At 40.3% G+C, this 21439-nt stretch overlaps 1 protein-coding gene and 1 long non-coding RNA gene across 4 annotated transcripts in view; one reads left to right on the top strand and one right to left on the bottom strand.

The window, feature by feature from the left end:
* The window catches only part of GBE1 (1,4-alpha-glucan branching enzyme 1), a 136062-nt gene extending 126412 nt beyond the window's left edge, over window positions 1–9650 (bottom strand). Inside the window, exon 1 of the mRNA XM_058044906.1 lies at window positions 9518–9650. Coding sequence (XP_057900889.1) covers window positions 9518–9609 — 92 coding nt within the window. The 5' untranslated portion in view covers window positions 9610–9650. The remainder of the gene's footprint in view (window positions 1–9517) is intronic.
* On the top strand, window positions 9459–20586 carry LOC131096554 (uncharacterized). Of its 3 annotated transcripts, XR_009115989.1 has the most exons (4): window positions 9459–9549; window positions 10060–10159; window positions 17557–17730; window positions 19052–20586. It is a non-coding gene; the product is annotated as an uncharacterized LOC131096554 (long non-coding RNA). The 3 variants fall into 3 exon arrangements; XR_009115988.1 differs by lacking the exon at window positions 10060–10159 and having other exon boundaries at window positions 9471–9549; XR_009115990.1 differs by lacking the exons at window positions 9459–9549; window positions 10060–10159 and having other exon boundaries at window positions 15144–17730; window positions 19052–19707; window positions 20221–20586.
* Window positions 20587–21439: the final 853 nt, after the last annotated feature.

Here is a 21439-nt window from a genome sequence, read left to right as displayed (position 1 = left end):
GTGAAAGATATGATGATCCATGAGCTTTCCAAAGATTAAGTTAAAGCTTGGGAGTTCACATCAACTGAGAGAGTGTATTTGGTTGTTCAGAGAGTAGATTTAAATTGCTTGGCTCATTCAGCATGCAGAAGCTTTACCTTGCCCTCCCCTGCTTTAACATTCTCAAAAGAAGCTGCAGTCTAAACAGTCCCTGAAGTTGTAAAGGTTGTCTTTCTTCAGCTCTGTTCCTTCCTTTCTTACCAAGGAGGGAGCTTTCCTCATTCCTTCTGTATTTCTCTTAGGGATGTCAAAGGTTTTCAGGGAGTGAGGACAACTGCAGAAGGGTGGGACATGGGAGATAACACAAGATTACAATCCCATCAAAATACAGGCTGAAAAAGGATTTGAGAACTAACACAAAGTACTTATTTGCCTTAAGTCTCACACTGATGTACCAAGTATAAGATTGTTCTCTAATTTCTACTTCTCAAAAAGGTAGATTTTAGCTCTAAGCTCTGGAGAGCCCCTGTACCAGCTCCTGTCCCAAACCATCACATCTACTGTGTCACAAATGCTTCTATGGAGTCATCACTGCTGTTTGTGCAACAACATAAACCTATTGTGCAAGTATTTACATGCTGCCCAAATTTCCTCAAAAAAGCTGGCAACCAAAGCAGTATTCCAGATTCCCTATTTCTATAAAGCTTCAACAATTCCCTAAAGGAGTAGCATTTTCAAGAAAGAAGTGTTTATTCAGGTCAAATTAAACCATGCTGAAAGTGATCAGAGTCATAATTTCATATGATGGAAATGGAATTCTTTTTCTTAGACTGGAAAGCATCCATGGCCTTACAGCTTCCCAATCCCTGTCATACCAGGAACATTTATATTGGGGATATAGCCTACAATAGGAATCAAATCATTATGTTAACTATTAACGGGTGTCAAATAATAATGTTAACTTGCTTAAGCCTCACACATAAGACAGAATTTATTAAACTCTTTTTTTTTTCTTTTTTTTTTTTTTTTTTTTTGCTGGGATAGCAGGTACAGTACAATCAGGATGCCCCCTAAAGCCTAAAGCTGCTAAAATGAGCTGCTGACTCTTATGTTCATGCAGTGAATACATTCTAGATGGGCAATTTCCAAACAGTTGTGGTAGTGCAGCATGCTTTCATTTACAGCACACAGTAACTCAGCATGATTTTAATAAGAGTCTTTCAGACAATTCCCCCTGGCCCTCCTGCCTTTCGTCTGAATCATCTTATCAAATGCTTACACAACCAAAAACCTGGATCTGATGATGACAATGCATTCACATGTGACTGTGGGGGATGCCTGGAGGTACATAAATGTAGCCTGCCTCTCAGGGACACATTAGGAAAAAGAGAGTGCCCTCAAGCCAGAAGTCTGACCCACACACAGTTGGCACAGTTTAGCCACCATCTAAAATACTCTTTTCTCAAAAAAAAAAAAGTCCCCAAACTAACTACCTACCCTCCACCTACATCTGAGATCAGGATTAATTTCATTTTTCACTTCTTCCAAATCAATGTCTCCTAAAGAACCTTCTCTAGCAGCTCCCTCTTGAAGAGAAGGATGAGAGAAAATGAAGATCACACTGTAACCAATGCCCAGAAATAGAGAAGTAATTATCTTACAATCACAGATTAGCAAGCACCCTTCAAGATCCATATAGCTTCTTTACATATGCCAATGTACACTTCCAGAAGCTTTTCTTGACTGAAAAGTTAGGGTTTGGTTTTGAGGAAGAAATTAAAGAAGAAATACCGATAAGCTTCAAGTCCTTACTCTCCTAATGTAATACCTCAGCAGAATCCCTCCACATTTCTATTCCTGCCATAAAAGACAGCACCCTTCCTTTGGCATGTCATATCTGAACCACTTGTAAGTGGGAGAATCCAGATCCCAACCTCCCTTTAGAGACTGTGAAACACAAATTCACTCAATGAACTCAACACCAGTTCAGGCAACAAGGGCTGAAATTCACATTTCTTATTCCATGAATTATGGAAACCAGCACATCTCAGTTAATTTCGTGTAACTGAGCATCACTCCATTTGTACATCTAGGTTAGATCTTTCTGAACTTGGCATAACCTTTTAGCAGTGGCATTCCTTCTCTGGAGAACGTAGGCCCACCATTACCAGAACTTCATGATACACTTTGGAAATATTTCCCCTCTCTACCACTAAGCACAACGACAGAAATGCTAAGCACTGACAGAGGCAAAGCAACACACCAGGACAGCAAGGATTTAAAGGAAGCAAAGTATCCTGTGCCTGAACAATTTCAAAGAGAAAAGGAGAAAAGGAGGGTGTCTAACAGACAGCATGAGAGCTACCTCTACCTGCAGGTAATACCAGGCAATGGAATCACAGCTGAATGACTACAACTCTCAGTAAGGGGTTTTTTTGTTAAGTATACCAAGAGAATATAAGTTTAGCCTTAGAATTTCCCAGATTCATGGAACAATTTTTTTGACATGTTCACATAATAGAACTAATTGCGCTGGGTCCTTCAGCAGTTCTTCAGACATCTATTTTACCAAGAGCCTATACTAAATTTTAATTTTAAACAATGCTCAGATAATATTCACTAATTAGGCGCTTCCAAGAGCAGCATCTTGGAGGCATATTCTTTGTAGAATCAACAGGACTCATCTCTAACAACTGGCCTTCAATTTCTCAACGTGAGGTGCTGTAAGAACATCAAACTGTCATACTTGGGGAAGAGGCAGCCATAGGTAGAAATTTTTTTTTTCTGAATATTCCTTTTCCAGAAGAAAACTTATGTTTTTAACATTTTAAATACAAAGATCTCATCTTGTTGCACTAGACACTTTTCCTGAAGACATTATTTTCTTTTTAACCTGATGAATAACTGTATGAAACAAAGTTTCAGAAAGTACAAAGCAAACGGAAGCCTGAGTGAGAGGTTTTAGATCTCTGACGCTGAACAAGCCAAAAGGAGCTACCTTTTGTGGAAGGCAGAAAATAAGGGAACAGTTAGGATTAGATACTGGGAGTAAATAAAAGGTAACAGGGAGCTTGAAAGAGAAGTGTCTACACATAAATATTGAAATTGAGCAGGGGAAGAAAAGTGTCTTCATGAGACAGGATGTCAGTTTAAGACAGTCCTCCATAAGAATGCCTTCTTTACATCTTGGAAGTAGTGAAGAAACATGCATAAATACCTGAATGTAAAATATTCAACAAAACAAAGCTGTTCCTCACTATTACAGTGAAACAGTAATCAGACTCCTGGTCACGTAATAAATTATTCTAGAATTCCAGGCAAATTCTCAGAGCCATCCAACATGCTCAGATCAGCTAACACTGCATAACAGGGCTGAGGGGGCCTCAATTCATTTTTTCAGAGAACACCAAGTTTTAATTTTAATACAGAGGCAACTCGTCTGCTAACAAAAAGCAATACCTACATATTTCCCTGCCTTTTCATAAATCTGGCAGCTATTAACACAATTCCAACTTGAATCTTTTGATGAGGCACACATTTGCTAGAGGTACATTGGCCCATGTAAGTACTTCCTCAGACACTTAAAAATTCAGGTCATCAGTGAGATAGTGAACTATGCTTGTCATGGCTAGCAATCCAAATGTACATGAGCTAGAGACTACAATAATGCAGGATATATTCCATTAAATTGGCAGGGTTCTAGAATCAACAGAAGTCTACTCAAATTAATGTCACTGAAACCAACAAAAATGCAGCCACATATGACATTTTTTTCCATTAATATTTAGTTCTGCCCAGACAATACAACAGTCTGTATGAGACAAAATGGAAAAGGAAAACCCAGTTTTCCTGATGATACATAATAGTTGCGTTAATTCTGTGACAGATCATACTCCAGTCCTTCTCCCCTTTCCAACTTCACCTAAAAATAGGATTCTAGCTTAGTCACCCTTCAACTGCCATTCCCAGACTTGTTAGAGCCCAACAGCTGCCTTCCTACTCAGCCCTATCACATGCACTTGACACCTCTTCACTTTCAACACCTCAGGCAGGTACCCACCACTGTTCCTCTTCAAAAAGATTGAAAAAGACAGAACCAGAAAGCAGCATTAATTTGACATTAACCAGATACAAAATGGGAGATAAAAATGGAAGAATGGTGAGTATTTGTAAGAATGAAGGGATCTCAGAACACTACAAGAAAGCTATGAGCCAAGTGACAGGACATCTTGGTAACTGATACTGCCACAAAAACCACTGAGTAAAAGTTCCCATCCCTACCACTACAGAAGGAATGGAACTCCTCTCTCGCAACCCATTCATATTGCCAAGCACTTTCAGCAGCATTTTATCTAGCTCAACAAACTAATGTTTTTTGAAGACAAAGACTGAAGCTATGCATTGCTATCAGTTTTCTTATTTATTCTATAAATTGAACTATTCAAAAAAACTTTCACCAATGGCTACAGGATCAGTAAGTTACAAAGCTGCATGGTCTGGAAAAATATAATAAGCCATGCACATTGCTATAGCAGAAAATTCTAACAGGCAGCAGTTTCTAACACCAGTTTGTAATTCCATAAAATGCAATTACACCACAGGCATTAATGGTTTTAATTGAACCAATTGTGCTCTAAGAGGTAAAAGACTAAAAATACATACTAAATTATACCAAGTCTTTAGTCTAAATAACACTTGAGACTTAACAAAATACTTGTGGGCAAACATATCACAGATGGTCAAACAATGTAGCACAGCAATACTCTACACAAACACTATCACTTAGGGATTTTTTTTTTGTTTGCTTTTTTAAAGCAAATTCTTATTTAGAGATCTGAATAATGTATATTTTGGTCAAGGCTGAGCAGTTCACTATACAGATGCTGATTTCCCTTCATCCCAAAGAAGATACTCCTTCCTTGACTCAGGATCAGAGACAGGCATTCATCAAAAGAAAAAATTACAGATTTCTATTTTCCCCATGAACACCATTTGCAACATGCTCAGGAATGACAAAGTATTGAAAAGGGAACGTGACCAGAAGTTTTTCTTCCTCCATTTAACTATGTCTGTCCATCCTCCACGCTTAGGGCATTATTAGGTCCTACCACCACATTTTAGGCATTACTTCTCCAGAGAAGCCCTTTGTTCCTATCAAAGCACTCATTCAGCATTTCTCGAGGCTTTATGAAAGAGAGGGAAAACAATCAAATGTCTAAAGCACAAAGTTACACTTTGCAAGAGGTAAGGGACACAGCCCTTGAAAGCAAGAGGAACATTTTCAGAACTTGAGGCAACATCACGATTCATTTCATCGTGGATCTGGCAATTTTCAAGGTGAATTAGGATAATCATATTACACTGCAGAATCCAGTCTGATGTGACTCAAGCCTGTCTGTCCTTCAGCAAACCATTCCCTCCAACAGAAACGAAAAACAAAAAATGCACCAAGATCTCAGTATCAGCTACACTGCTGTGCATACCTGGACACCATCCTGTGGGTGAAGGAGCACAGGGCAGGGCAGGAGAGGCAGGTGTGACCCCCAGCAAGGCATTGATGAGCAGCAACAACTAGAGCCTCTCCAAAAGACAGCTTTTTATTTTCTGGTCTGTCTACCTATGGCACACAGGCAGGGCCTGAGAGACGAGGTTCTTCAAAACAGATGAGCAAAAGCTAACTTGAGGAGGCATGGGCTGCTTACATCCACTCACCTTTTAAGCTATCTACAGGTACAGATAGCTGAGAGTAACTAAAGAAAATAATGAGCTAGGTTGCACTCCAAGGAAAACAGGGAAAGCAGACCAGAAGCAACAAGTTACAGTATTAAAAAAGAATTTTCCACAATTTGGGTAGCCAACCACAGGGAGAGGCTGCTCAAAGAGGCTGAGGAAACACATTCTCAGAGACCCAACCCAACAAGGTCCTGAGCAGCCCCATCTAACAGCAGAAATGGTCAGTCTGTGAGGGTGAGAATAACCTGGACACCTGTGCAGCCACAGCTACAAAGTTCTCCACTAACAATCACCTGGCCATGCTAATACCCTGCCACAGATAAGGGAGCTGATAGACCCAAGCCCAAAGGGCAACTCAGCAACTTGCTGATGTCTCTGCCAAGATTAAACACCAAGTCCTTTATTTCTCAACACTTCTACTAACAACTTTTACTTGCAAGATAAAGAGAGGACTGTTCCACATCTTACTGCACAAGGCATAATATAATGATGTTCACCAACAAATGCTTAAAAGCTTTGTTTCTCAAGCATCCTTAATCCTCTGTCAAATGCCCCAATTTTTGTTTCTTTAGGCAATACACACTGTGATAATTATAAGCTGTAAAATTTCCATGACTCCATGATGATTTGGTTTAATATTAAGTAAGGTCAATATCATTGCAAACTCTAAGAGATTCAGACTACCACAGGAAATGCATCCACATATATTGTATTTGAAAAAGTCTATTTCACTTCTATTTTTTCCCAAAGCTTCCTAATCCAAGCAAGTAAAATACTTCTCGTGCTACTGAGTGCCAGGCATCAAATCTGCCTGCCATTCCCTTCATCAGGAAAAACTCAACCACTTGAACTGATGGACTGCATGTACTTTTTCTGTCTAAAATATTCAAGGGTAAAAATAAAAATGTCACTGGGCAGAGGTATCCAAAACAAAGTTAGAGAAAGACAGTCAACAGTAACAGAAGGAATAATGAACAGATTGTCACAGGTTCAGCAGTTGAGTGGCATCATTTCTACCCAGTTTTCCTACTCTACAAAACTAAATTAATCGCTAATTTAGTCCTTCTGTCCTACCTATGATGAGGCTATGGCAAACAGCTGACAAACAATCAACTCTTAACACACAGATTTGCTTAACAGCACATATTCCTGGCAGCTTCATCACAACCTTTTCCTGCAGCACTATGGTGTGGACAACCAGATCCACTGAGTTATTTAACGAGTCCCACACCACAGTCATGGGGCACAGAGCCACCAGTTAAATGCATCAGGATCCTTCAGCCTGGAACAAGGATCCCATAGCTCCACATGGCTAAGGATTCCTGACACAGTGCACACAGTTGTGCAGGGCTGTTCACCACCTCTCCCAGCAAAGGAACTAGACATAAAGTGAGCAAATCCCATATACTGGAGGCCCTAAAGAACTGATTCTTCACACAAACAGCATTAAGGCCGCAAAACTCCTTTCTCCTGGACACTCTTGACAAAACACACCCAAAGCCTTTAAATACAGGCTGAATCACAATTCATAGAAACCACAATGAGCATGGCAGACACTAACAGGCATTACCCTGTGCTTACAACTTCTCCTCCCTGGCACTCTCCACCATCCACAGGATGAGCTGCTTCTTTGGGCTTAGAATAAATCAGCCAGTTTATCACAGATTGCCACAAAATTAATTTCAAAGAATAAAGGAAAACTTAACAGGATACATGCTACCACGGTAACTCTACAGCAAGTGACGAGAAAGTGACGAGAAAGTGACGAGAAAGTGACGAGAAAGTGACGAGAAAGTGACGAGAAAGTGACGAGAAAGTGACGAGAAAGTGACGAGAAAGTGACGAGAAAGTGACGAGAAAGTGACGAGAAAGTGACGAGAAAGTGACGAGAAAGTGACGAGAAAGTGACGAGAAAGTGACGAGAAAGTGACGAGACCATCTGAAGCTCTCTGCTCCAGATGCAGAAAACCTGAGGACAGAAAAGTTTTGCAAACTCAGTGTATTCAGTACAGTCACACTATCCTCAAATATACAAACAGCACTATCCACAATATGACTGTTTTGATGGCAGGCACATTCGGGGAGCCCAAATGTTTTAATGAATACTTTTATTAAGAGCAAGATCCGCCCATTTATTAATTCCTACACCCTGGCTCCCTACTGTAAAAATTAGGTATTTTACAGCACTACATGTATATGGCCAGGAGCTTGTCAGGAACCACTGTATAAAACCCTCAGTTGTTCTGTCTTTAAGAGATTAGTTTGAGAAAATGCTCTGCAAGTCAGACTAATAGTTTACTCAATCCTTAATCCTATTTTACAAGATCCAGACTTACCACTATTCAATACCAGAATGCAACAGGACACCTGATAACGTTAAAGCACGTAGACTATAGGAACAGAAAAAAAAAAAAGGCAAAGACTGAAAAATAATAAAAAAAAAATTATATTCCTTTTTACATCCCTCACACACAGAGGCTTTTCCAGACTTCTGGGACACAGGGCATTAGTCAATAATTACAATTATTTTGATTGCCAGAGGACCATTAGTGAAACACAACATAAATATGCAGCATAAAAGCTCCCAATGACTGTGTTCAATCGGCGGGTGAGGTTTCAGCAGCTTTTCCAGGCCAGCAGCCTGGCTCTGCAGGATTCAGGCCTCCTCCTACCCAGCCTGCTACTAGCAAACTCTCACCCAGGCCCTGGACAGAGGGTTGGTGTCACAGCTCCCAGCGAGAGGCACAGAAAAAGGGATGCTCAGCCCAGCAACCTGGCACCAACCTAATGCACACTCTGCTACTTCATGCATTGCAGGTCCGCCGAACAGCTGAGCTGGCGGTTCAGGGACACCTCAAAACATGCGCCTGCAGGAAAATTCTCTGGAGAAACGAGATTCAGGAGCAGTTTATTCACAGATTATTGCAGCTAAACTCTTTTGTTGGTGATAGCAGCTCAGTGCATCACTCTCAATCCTGATTGCATCCAGCTCTGGGATCCCCATCATAGGAAGGGCACTGACCTTTTGGAACGAGTCCAGAGGAGGCCACCAAGCTGATGAAGCATTTCTCCCATGAGAAAAGGCTGAGAGAACTGGGATTGTGCAGCCAGTGAAAGAAAAGGCTTAGGGGTGACCTAACGGCACCCTTACAGTACCTGAAGGGAGCTTACAGGAAAGATGGGGCTAAACTATTTGCATGCAGCGACAGGTCAAGGGGAGACAGGTTCACGCAAGGAGTAGGCTCAGATTAGATATTAGGAAAAACTTCTTTATTGTAAGAGTGGTGGGGCACTGGAACACGTTAACCAGTGAACTTGTGGTTGTCCCATCCCTGGAAGAGCTCAAATGCAGGCTGGATGCAGCTCTAAGCAACCTGAACGAGTGATGGGTGTCTCTGCCCACGGCAGGACGACTGGAACCAGATGATCTTCAAGGTCCCTTCCAACCCCAACCCTTCTGTGACTCGGTGATTCTCGCAAGCTGTCCCGGCTGCGCCCCACGGGCCCGGCTGGCCCGGGCACCGCCTCCCCCCCTTCCCCGCCGCTCTCGGCAGGGCCCGCGGCCGCAGCCCCGGGTCCGAAGGGGCCGGCCCGGCCCCGCCAGGCCGGCGGAGATGTCCGCGGGCCGGGCCTCCCTGCAGCGCCCCGGCCCGGGAGGCCTCGCCGAGCCCCGGCCGCGGATCCGCCGGAAGGGAAGCGGAAGGGAAGCGGAGCCGCCCCGGCCGAGGGGAGGGGAGAGCGGTGAGGGGGAGGGGACACGGCCCGGCCCGGCGCCCCCGGAGGCGGCCGCTCCGCGCTGCCGTACCTGCGCTGGAAGTCGGTCCGGAAGGGCTCCAGGTAAGGGTCCCGCTCCAGCAGCTGCTTCAGCCTGGGCGGCTCCGTGCTGGCGGCGGCCATGTCGCCGCCGCGGGCTCCGCGTGATCCGCGGTGCCGCTAAATACAGCAGGGGAGGGGGCCGGGCGGGCGGCCGGGAGCCCCTGTCTCTCTCCGCCCACCGCCCGGGGCCGCCCCCGCCGCCTCTCCCCGCCCGCGGTGTGGCGGGGCCGGGGCTCCGCGGCTGCGGGAGGGACGCCGGGGATGCCCGGCCTGGCCCGGCCTCCCCTCAGCGATGGGCTCGGTCCCGCAGCCCCGCGGAACATGAAGGGGCCGCGGAAAAGCGCCGACCTCCGAACCGCATGGGGTGACAGCAGAGGAAATAAAAAAAACTTGCGACACAAAAAAAAAAAAAAAATAAATAAAAAAGCATTTGCGGGAGCCGACCCGCTCGACAGGAGGGGGATGTCTGCCTGCCGTGGCTCGGCAGTGCCCCAGTTTGTTTTCTTAGTGGCTCTTTGATGTCTTTTTCAGCGTGTCGGATGCCCGGGTGAACTCTGTGTTCCCACACACACAAAGCCCACTGCGCACCCCGGCCAACAGCAACACCCCCCAAAGCAGATTTGGCATCATCGTGAGTGCTGGAATAAATTTCTCCGCTGTTTGATAGGGTGCTGACGTGCTCACAGACAGCTCAGCAGAACAAGACTGGGGACATCCCTGAGTTCTCATAAACTCCGTGTCTGCACAGCAAAATGTTGCTTTGTCAGACACATAAATTCCAAACGTGGTAAGGTTAGTCCAGCCAATCCTAGTACAGATCAAAATCCGGAATAGCACAGGTAGATTGCTGTGGAAGTTTTTGAGCTAACAGCAACGTCTTGTTTTTGGATAGGTCACCAAATATCCAGGGCAACTAATCACCAGCCTGACCATGCCTCTAGGCCAGCGTTGAGCACTTTTATTTAAGGTCCAGCAATTTTGCTTTGTTTTGATAGGTAGTGAGAAAGTTTATTTAGAGGCCTCTTTTGAATGCTTTTCAGACACAGTTTAGAAACTTTTCAGCTTCCAGACACCTTAACTCATTCCCACAACCATCTCCAAAATTGTTGTCTTCAGTTTGAGACTCATCCCCCTATCTTGGCTTCCTCTGAATTGAAGTGCTGTTTCTCCTGTCTGCCAGATGACTAACAGCACCGTGTCCGATGAACACTAACAGTTCATTTATTACTTCTCCTAAAACTGGCTACAGTGAAAGTTTCCATAATGATTTGTTTCATCAACAGTGCATGCACACTTAACTACACTCTATTTCCTTCCCTGTAGCAGTTTCTGACTACACAGGCAAAAGTCCAACCTTTAACTTCAGGAAGTTAAATTCTGCAAATAGCCCCTATAACAGACAAAGCCCCAGTGATATATTTAACACTTTGTGAACCAAAATATGAATAAGCATACCATTTGTATCTACTCATGTTTCATTTTACAAATTGGGCATGATTTTATCTGCCTGCTTTGTCACAAGTAACTGCAAGATACTAAGGCATATGTTATTTTGATCACTGATTACACCATGATCCTGGTGTTCCCACCATGAGCTGAGGCTGGCTCTCAGGACAGTGCCATTTAATCCTCTACCTGGAGGCAAAACCGACAGTTCAGACAATGAATATTGTCCCAACAGCTGAATGTGTCTTTGTGCATTTGTCAGGGATGGATACAAAGCTGCCAGCTGCTGCTGCCAGTAGAAACAGAAAGAGGAGGACTGTTGGGAATAACTGCTCTTTTATGGGGACAGCAGTGGATCACATAAGAATGGTGTCTAAGGCATGTGTCTGGCACCCAGTTACCAGTGGGGCTGGAGTATATCAATTACTCCAAAGCAGTCTTTCAAAGGATGTTCATGTTTAAGTTATGTATCCTTTAAAATTTTGCAGAGTGGTTCTTTAGAAGTAACTGTATAGTTAAATTTATAAAATCAATTTAGATGTCTTTTTAATATGCAAAGTTCAAAGATAAACCTAAATTTTGAAGAGAAAAATGTCCACTCCTGTCATGCAGCACCTCCATTTTGATTCACTAATATATTGCATTTGCTTTGCAAAACATGACAGAGATGATAAACCCTAGGAACTAAGGGAAAAAATCTTTCTTCAATAAGGCACTGGTCCAGATTCTCCCTCATCAATAGTTTATTTTCATATTTCAGCCAGAATGGATCTGTGAGTTCTCTTACCTCTGACTGGCTCTTACAGAGCCAACACCTGAGCTCCAGGTTCTTCTAAACCAAGTGGCTTAGAGCAGTTCTGGGCCCTGGTCCTGGCCTGGCTCTGTAAAATGCTTGTCTAAGTTGTCTTTGGGGTACAGGCTTCTGCACTGCAGCTAATATAGAGATTTACCTAATCCCACAGTTTAACCTGTGTGAGATGGCAGGTACCAAAGGCAGCAGGATATTTTTTAACTTTTTGACAACATTGAAGAGTTGCTGATCTCTCAAAGTGACAAGTCACAAGGCATGTCCTTTGTATGGTTCAGTTCAATACTTAAAGGCTGTATCAAGACTTGTTATCCTTTTAGTTTGGGCAGAACTCCTCCCAGCTCCTTTTCCTGAAAGTCTTTTTACATCTGGGTATGGTTGGCCCACTGTGTTTGCTTGCATATGAGGAGACACATATTTTTATTGGCATTGCACCTACCCTTGACTTCCAGATGAGAGATAGTCCATGAGCAAGAGCTGAGAACCTGTGACTTGTGCCTGTACTGGATCTCATATTGCAAACTATCAAGAAAAGGTGTTCCTGTGGACAGAGAAAGGAAGATTTGTGCTTCAGTGTTCTGGAAAAATGGATTCTTGAAGGCACCCCTGTCCTTTAGGGACATTTCAGACATCTGAGCATGTTATGGGTGCCAACCCATTGCAACCTCCCACTTCTGGACTGGTTTTTTCACATTCAGTTCCTAACACAAAGTGGAGTTCAAAGAGTAAAGGAAAATTAGCTTATTTTGCCACATCAGCCAACCAAGCCTCCCCATGTTATTTGTTCAAGGATCCATAAGAAATAAACTGCACAGTTGTCCTTCAGATCCAAAGCAAAGCCCCCCTTAAAAAATAACTATCCTTTATCTCAGTAGTCTTCCCAGAGGGGTCAAAGATTGGGCATGGAGCTGTAGCTCACTGCAGGGTGGCTGTAGTAGGTGACCTTTAAAGGTCCCTTCCAACACAAGCTATTCCATGGTCCCATGAGACTTATCCCTATCTTTGGATTTGCCAAGGTGAGACACATAGGAGAAAGGAAATGGTCAGCGTTGCACAGCTGCTGCCGGACATCACATCACTGTTCCATAATTAAAACTTTACTACAGCAAGGATTCAACTGATTGATTACATGTGAAGAACAAAGCATCTGTCCTTGAAAATTGCTGCAAACAAGCAAATTGCAACAGGTATCTTTTGGTATGTCCATTAGTTTAGAATTTTAAGTTTGGGGTTTATTAGAAATGTAGGGTATTGATACTGTCTTTTAAGGTATCACCTTTCCCCTGTCATGTTTCAGGAGCTTTACATAACAACACATCTTCAAAGATCAAAACAAATACACAATCTGAAACACTAAAAAGCCAGTTTCAGGGTTGTAAGAGTCCAGTAAGCAGAGTTGATGGAAATGCCGTTTTCACTTGCCATTTAGAGCAAAATAAAAACACATTCCAACAACCTCATGGTCCTAAATAATGTTTGCTTCTTGTTTTCACAATACTGCAGTGTGATTATGCTTTCGTGTCCTTATTTTGTATAATAAATTATAAAAAAAAGTAAATATCTTTCAAAGTTGTTTACACAAGACACTTCAAAGTGTGATACCAAGTTTAAAACATCCAGATGTAGAACAATATTTGTTGTGAAAATGTCTGTGAGTCTTACTAAAAAAATCAACTAAGAATTTGTAAAACAGTTCACAGATGCAAAACACAAATAAAACCTTCAGGAATTTCATAATATTTTGGGTGTTGCAGATACTCTGTCTGTTGTATGCCTTCTATATTTCTCAAAAGTAATTACTGCCAATAGTAACAACTTTCGACAACTTACTGCAATTTCCTGGTGTTTGCATATGTGTTTATGCATCGGAGGAAGAACAAAAAAAAACATTCTGGACTCTCTCCTTAATGCCATACCACAATACTTTGTGGCTGTCCCCTCTGTTTTACCAATGTGTGTTTATCTCCAACACTTAGAAAATAAGTATCTTGAGCTCTCTGGGATAGTTGCCCCAGAGGAACATTCTTGCTATTATTGCAGCAGCTCCTGTAACAATATATTACATTAAACAAGCAACTTATTAACACTTGCCAAATACTGTATTCCTTTTATCCAATACACTCAGAACTGAGAATGAAACCCCACAGCATCAGCAGCAATTTTGTTTTCTTGCTGTTCATTGTCAGGTCTTTCCTAAACCCCTTGAGGAATGATCTTGCCTTGGGTGTTTCTTGGTTTCATAGTCCTGAAGCATTCAGGCTGCCTGGCCTTTTACTCAGAAAAGAAAGTGAGGTTGCCAGATAATCGTTCAGAGGGTAACACATCTAATCCTTGGGGAGGTCAAGTGAGGTGAGAAGAAAGGAGATGCATACTGCTAATGCTCTGACAGCTCTGTCAATATAAATTCATTAGTATGTATAGAAGTATTTTAGATTTCAAAAAGAAGAATAGTACCTCGGTTGTATTCATGAACTCAAGGCTCTCCTGAGTTTACCGCAGGAAAAGCAGATGGATCTGGTGCAAAGTGTGTGTGAAATGCAGAATTTTTGGACATCCAAAATGCTTTCCACAGACAGCCTTTTAGATCTTGTCAGTATTAGTTCTGGTTTACTTTTTAATGAGAGTTGGTGGCATTTGACCCAATTAATTCTCAGGTATGACCAATAGTGTGTTGAGTGAACAGAAAGATAGGGCAGGGACCAGATCCTTAATGCTACATTCAAAACTTATCTGTACTTAGAAGAAAACACTAAATATGGAACTTAAGAACTTTTTGTTAGTCCAGTGAATATTTTGACACTATCATTTTTCAAAATATTGGATAGGTTTGGAAAATAAACCAAAACCCAACACCCTCATTAATAATGCACGTTTCTGTTTCTCTCTCTCTCTCTCTATATATATATATATCCAATGCATACTTGTTATGCAGAAAATGTGTTAGCACACAAAAGGGTCGGAGAGTATTTAAAAGTGTACAGTATTTAAAAGTAAAGAGTATATAAAAATACATAAACTATGTATTTTTTTGTCTTAGAATATCCCCAGTACTGGAGATAGGTTCCAGTACTGAAGGTTCAGCCTTCACAGTCCCAGTGATACAGAGCTACACTTACAGGGGTGTAATCTGGTGCCATAGTTGATTGTACTGTATGCAATACAATTTTCTATAGGAAATTTTGTATGCTTTGGTGATTCACCTTTTCTTCTTGGAGCAAAGACTCTACATTTCAAAACTCTACATTTCTATAAATATAGAAATCTTTATCCAAGACAAATATATATCATTTTTGTAGAGAACATCAATATTCATGGATTAGGAAGAACTAATCTGTCTTCACATTGTTTTTTTCCTTGCTTAGAGATAAATCCTTTAGGTTGGATCCTTTTTCTCTTATTAGAAAGATTTATATCATGCTCATTTTTAAAATCAGCCATGGCATTTCAGTTAAAAGAAAAGTGGTATGACTTTCACTTTTTCTATATGTATGCATCTTAACAAAATTATACAGTAAAGAAAAATAAGTGATACACAGCTTCCAGAATGGGTACATTTGGAAGGGTTTGATTAAACTGTGTTATCTGTGAGAAATAAAAGGGGCAAATATAATTAATTGTTATCTTAGTTACCCAGGTACCCAGCACCTCCTTCAGTATGAGTTTCTGAGGATATACAGGATTATTAGCTGCATTTCTGTTTCCTGAGTATTTTATATTGAAGTACATACTAATAAAACAACTACTTCATTACTACTTAGTATGAAAATTTACTTCATATTATTAGATAAATTTTTTAGATAACAGTTTTTTTGCAACAAGGAGCTAAATATTTATATTTTAATCCCAACAGCAATCTTCACGGGTAATATATTAATTACAGTCATGTATTATATGGCTAAATTTTGTTTTTTTCACATTAATGCATACCAGTTCCATTAGAATAGTTTAAGTGCTGATGGCTCAGTCAGTTGTGCTCAGTTTCAAACACCCTTCCTTTCTGATGTCTTTCTGAATGTTGTTTTCCATTACCTAATTCTACTTAAAAGATGGTTAATATTGGTGACCAGTCTCATTTTAGCTTAAGCAGCCACTGAGTGCAGATTTCCTCTTGCTTGTACCATCAGCCCCTGCATTAGGGCATCAACACACATCATCACTGCTCACAGCAGTTCTGATTTCTCCTGCTTGAAATCCTCCTGATTTCTCCCGCACTTCTTTGCTTCTTTCTGCATGATATTATCTTCTCAGGCAGCATCCAGGCTCTCTCTTCATCTTCCACTTGTCCCATAGTTCCACCAGGAGGGGGGAAGGTTCCCTTTAGTATCTGTAAAGGTGGCGCATGAGCAATTAGTTGCCTTTTTCTTTATGCCAGTCTTCAGTTAGTGATCAGCTCATTCCAGAATCACTTTGCCAGTTTTCTTATTTTGTTTCCATGTGTTCTAGGTCTGACTATTGACTTACTGCAATATGTCCTACTATTGCATATGTGCATGGGCTATTTTCTGCCCCTTCTCACTTTGTCATCCCCCTTTTGCCACCTCTACCAGAAAAGAATTTATGAGAGTGAATGCTGACAAAAAAGGAGCAGTTTTTATAGCATCTGAGTCATGCACCCTGATGGACTTTTTGTTTTTCTTGTCTGCTATTATTTAGTGTCCCCTAGATCACTTCTTCCCTCATATGGGTTGCCATCTCTTTCTGTACTGTTCCAGTGTGTACAGGCCCTAAAACTAAATATGTTTCTGTGTCCAAGACATCCACTACAGGACTTAAAATACACCCTGGTCATAATTCAAGGCTTGCCTGTCTCTACCACATAAACTTCAAACAGAGACTGACAGCTTTTTCTGGTCCTATTATGTCTCTGCTTTCTTTTGGCTTTGATCCATCCCCAGGTGATACAATCTTTCAAATTGTGTGCCTCCTTTTCCAGCTTGTAGAGTGTTGCATATCTGCCCACAGCTGGCAGTTGCGACTGCAGGAACAGCTGGATTGCAACAATCTGCATCTCCAAGTCTTGGTCCCTGCTGAATGTGCCATTCCCTCAGCCCAGCCATTTCTTCTACAAAAGGAGAGGAAGACAGGTGTTTCTAGGAGCAGAGTGGGCATGTGTAGTAAGAGTTTGGATTTGGTTTTCTCCTTCCTTGATTTCCCTATCAATCTACCTGATTTTGTCCTTTACAGGTAAAGCCATAATAAAAAGAGTCTGTACTCAGCTGGCTCATGAGAAAGGGACAGAGACAGATCTCTAATCACACAGGAGTATGATCAAAGGCTTTTAAAGCAAGTGTAAGCAGATTTGGTGCTTTCATTCAGTATCCACCTATCATCAGCTTGCTCTGACTGCCATCTGTTTTCTCCTCTTTCTTTCAGATTTTCAACAAAGTTTCCCTGTCCCTCACAAAACCTGCTACTTGCCACGGCAAGGTTTGGCTGGGGTGAGTCACAGCCAGATCATAAATTGATGTAACTACTGTCTCTCTGCCTGCCTTGGATTGTTAGTGATCCAAATTTATTTTGTTTTATAGTAAATGAGATAATGGCCAGAAAACAGGACTGCACACCTGATGCATTTGTTCCCAGTCTTCTGTGATGACTTTAGGCTTCCTCCTACAAAAGTTTTTTCAGAGGCTTGGTTGTTCAGCAACCCAACTAGAAGGATTCACAGTTTGTTACACTGAAAATCTTCTTTGCTACACCCTATACACAATGATAAGAATTTACTGTTAGTCCAGTAAATATTCTAGCAGTATAATTTTTTTTGATTAATGCAGAAAAGCCTCACTTTTGTGATGTTCTGGTCACCTTTCCACCTGCTTCTAAGTCCTGAGCTTGGCAGTCTTCCTGATGCAGACAAGAGATGGGACTTTGTAAGTCATCAGCCCCTGAGACCTACACAAGAAAAACAGTGATGTTTAGGTTGAGGGATTCTAATTCTTCAGCTTTGGGTAAGTTTGCTTTTATTTTTAAACCTTACAACATCTGCTTCCCTCTTACATATTCCCAGCTACTTTGAACATTGTACAATATCTTTACTTCTGGGCTCTCAGATTTCTACCATCCTCTGCAATTTTATTCCTCTGTCACTCAACCATTTACTTTACTATAACCAGTAGTTTCAGCAACATGAAGCTGTAATTCCTTAGTGGAGAATCCAGGAGACAGGTTAGAGACAGGTTGATTTTTCAAAATTACAGCAGTTTGGCTGAAGTGCACAGTCAGCAGAGCTGTATAAAACTGGAGGTCATTGCATTGTTAAGTTCAAATTTGTCATTGAGCTTCTCAGGAAAAGCATCTATAAATGGAAGACATCATGAATGTTTATACTGTTCAAAGGGCTGTCTTACAGCCTGTCAGCAATTCAGTAATTTGTTTATATAGAATATAAAAAAACTTAAGCCCAGTATCTCTTCCAATTTATTCTGCTTTTGTAGTATTTACCAAATTTATGCTAAAATCTCAACAGATCTTATGAAAAAACTTATATATATGGGTTTTGGAGCCATGAGCAAATCAGCTCATTGTGCACTAGTCCTACATTAGCCAACTGTTGATAAATATGCAGTAGAAATACTTAAGTATTCAAAATGGTATGTCCTGGTAAAAAATTACAAATATTTTTATGTCTTCTTTTATTCCAGTTTTTTTGCTCAAAGAATTTGAAATGTGAATAATTATGTTGGGATAAATGAGAACCCAGAGACCTGTAGTTATTCTCAGTCTCTGGAACCCATCTGCCGTTTGCTTGGTGCTATCATACCAACTCATACCACATTGTTCCAGGCAAAATTATCATTACAGATTTATATTGTTATAGGTTATATATATCTTATTATAGATATATAATAATATATTGTTATATATTATATACTATATATTTTATATACATTATTATATTTTTATAGATATATATTTTTACTTTAATAAAAACCTATAAATTTAATATTTTTTTAATCAGTGATACAGTTCACTGCCTTTGGTCAGTCAGGTTGTAGTGAAGTAGTAGACATAAAAATACTCTCTATTAGGAATAGTACACTAAAAAGTAGGAATATTTTCAAAAATCTTTCATGCTTTATCCTCATTAAAGCTTAGTGTCATAAACCACAGAGTCCTCTCCTGACATGTCTCTTGGTTGTCATTATCTGTTTTTTTTACTATCTATGGTTAAGGAATTAACTTGTGCAAATAAAGAGGTTTCTTCATTCATAAGATGACTGACCACACTGTTAGAATTATTTTTTCTGTTTCTTTCTTCTGCTGTTTCAGCTGCACACAGTTAAAATACTGAATTACTCTTTAAATTAATGAATTATCTGTTGCTTCTTGACCTAAGCACTCCTGCAGCTGTCTCCTCAGCACCTCCTGTGTTGCCATCTGATTCAACACGTGCACAAGGAACACTTGCAAAGGGAGCTGAGTCATTCTCTAAATCTGGAACATCATCCTCAGAACACAAAACCTTCCCCTGCAGGACTTAAGGGCAAGTATTAACTCTGCCATTCTGCATAGGATGTTTTAGCTTCTCTTACTTTAAATTACTAGTGTGTCTTACTGAAAGGCATATAATTTAGCTGTACCCACCAAAATTTTCTTTGTGACATTTGTGTTGCAAAGTGCCAAATGTTCTTACTTCTGTGTTCCATTTCCTTTTCTTGTAATTAATTGTCATTTCAGAATAAACTCACATCTTCACTGATTGTTTTTAGTACATACATGTAATTTCTGTGAACTGTGACTACTTTGCTGTCGTTCTTGAGGCTCAAGGAACGTAACCTCCTGTACAATCAAGCTGTTATTCCAGTCAGAACACTGAAAGATGCTCACTGTGAATATAAATCTGACTCAAGTCATGTGATATACCTAAAATTTAAAAGGGCTGATGAATGAGGACATGTATTAGACACCCAAAAAGTGAGGAAAAAGTAAGATCAACTGTTTATGTCTTATTATTTTCTCAGCACTATAAAATATCATACACATTCTTTGAATTTTTAAAATTAAAGACTTGTGTGCATCTTTTCTCTGTGTTTGCCAGAAATGTGTGCTCTGGTATGTTGCAACCACTCTAGCACTACTGCAAGTGATTAATTCTTGGATTTTTTTCATGTTTATGTCCAAGTTGCTGGGTTACTTGAAGCACTGAAAAAGATTTACATGAAGACTTGTGAAGAGCTCTGTATATGAGTTATATTACATTGCTCAAAATAAAGCTTTTCAGCTGACTTTTTCAGTATAATTCTTTTTGTGTTTTAGGAATTTTCATGCTAGTTCTGTTTTTGTAAATATTGCCTTTATTAAATTTGTAATATCCCAAAGTAATACTTTTTGCTTTAGGTTTATTTTCTTGATTTATGTGCTCGCAAATTTGTCTTCTCCCTCTCCCTTGTCTAGTTCTTTTTTGATTTAACACTGATTTTTTCCACTTTGTTTTACAGTAAGTCATGTGGCATTGACATCCCTAAGAAATTTCAAATTAACATGGAAGAAAATTAAACAGCATATCAATGGATGAGATAGGCATGATGGTTTCTCCATGATGTCATTGCATGTTGATGGAGGCACAGCACTATGAAATATGAGATGCAAATGCCATCAAAATACTACCCTGGTTTTGCAAGGAGCTGCACAAGGAGCCATTCCTTTTCTGCAAAAGGAAGGCTTGATTATTTATAACTGTAAAAACAAAAACAGAAAAATAAATGTTTTCCCTTTTCTTAACTTCCTTTCTATTCCATGACATATAGATATTCCTATTAATTTTAAAAAGGTAAACTATCACCTCTTGTCTCTGTTTTTCTTAAATCTAGAAATGTTTTGCAAAACAGTCAAATGTCTTGCCCTGTGTTTTTCATTTTTAGAATAAACCGAAATGTTTCAGCTTTTGGTGTCTGTCCTGCTTGTTCACATGATTTCATTTTTATATCAGGGTTCAGTTTTTCATAAACATCAAGACCTTTTTCAATACTGAGTAACTGTGGTGGATTCTGTTGTTTTGCTGTACTAAATTAAATTAATTTTATAACCTATTCAATACTCAGAAACATGGAAACAAGTTTTTCTCTGAGTTTAAATCAGGTACACTATGCCTTTAAGGTTAATATGTTTTACATAGTGCTTTGCATATTAACTGAAGGTTTGATTTGTTTTATTCTTTTCATTCTTTTAAAAAAGTCTCGCATTGTGTATTATCTCTGTTAGTAAAAAGTATAAAATCTTCTCTGATAACTTTCCATTATGTTCAAGAAGATTCAACAAAGCCTTTAATTTCTTTTGTCTTACATTATAAACCAGGATAGTTAAGGGAAAAAAATCTTTCAGGAACATGGTATCTGGTTGTAAATATAATACTGTCATTCATCATTAGAGATAACACACAGGGGTTATAGCTGTGTGAGCTATTTAAAAATCAAAAGCAGCACACTCAGAGTGGAGCCATGTTTGAAGGAGCAGTACATAAAAGTTACCCCTCAAGAACATATCGTTCTGAAGGGTAACCAAATATAATTATTTCATGTGGTGCCACATAATTGAGATGAACTTGGAATTCCCCCTCTTGTAGCACTTCTGATCTGTCTCTAAAGTTTGACAGGGTAAGGTTAAATCTCCTTCTGTCACGGGTTGGGAAGTACTTCTGGTGTTAAGAATAGCTCATTA

The sequence above is a fragment of the Melospiza georgiana genome, chromosome 2, assembly GCF_028018845.1.
Source record: "Melospiza georgiana isolate bMelGeo1 chromosome 2, bMelGeo1.pri, whole genome shotgun sequence".
Taxonomy (NCBI): Eukaryota; Metazoa; Chordata; class Aves; order Passeriformes; family Passerellidae; genus Melospiza; species Melospiza georgiana.
The sequence above is the reverse complement of the archived record's forward strand: the minus strand, read 5'-3'. Positions and strand labels throughout refer to the sequence as shown.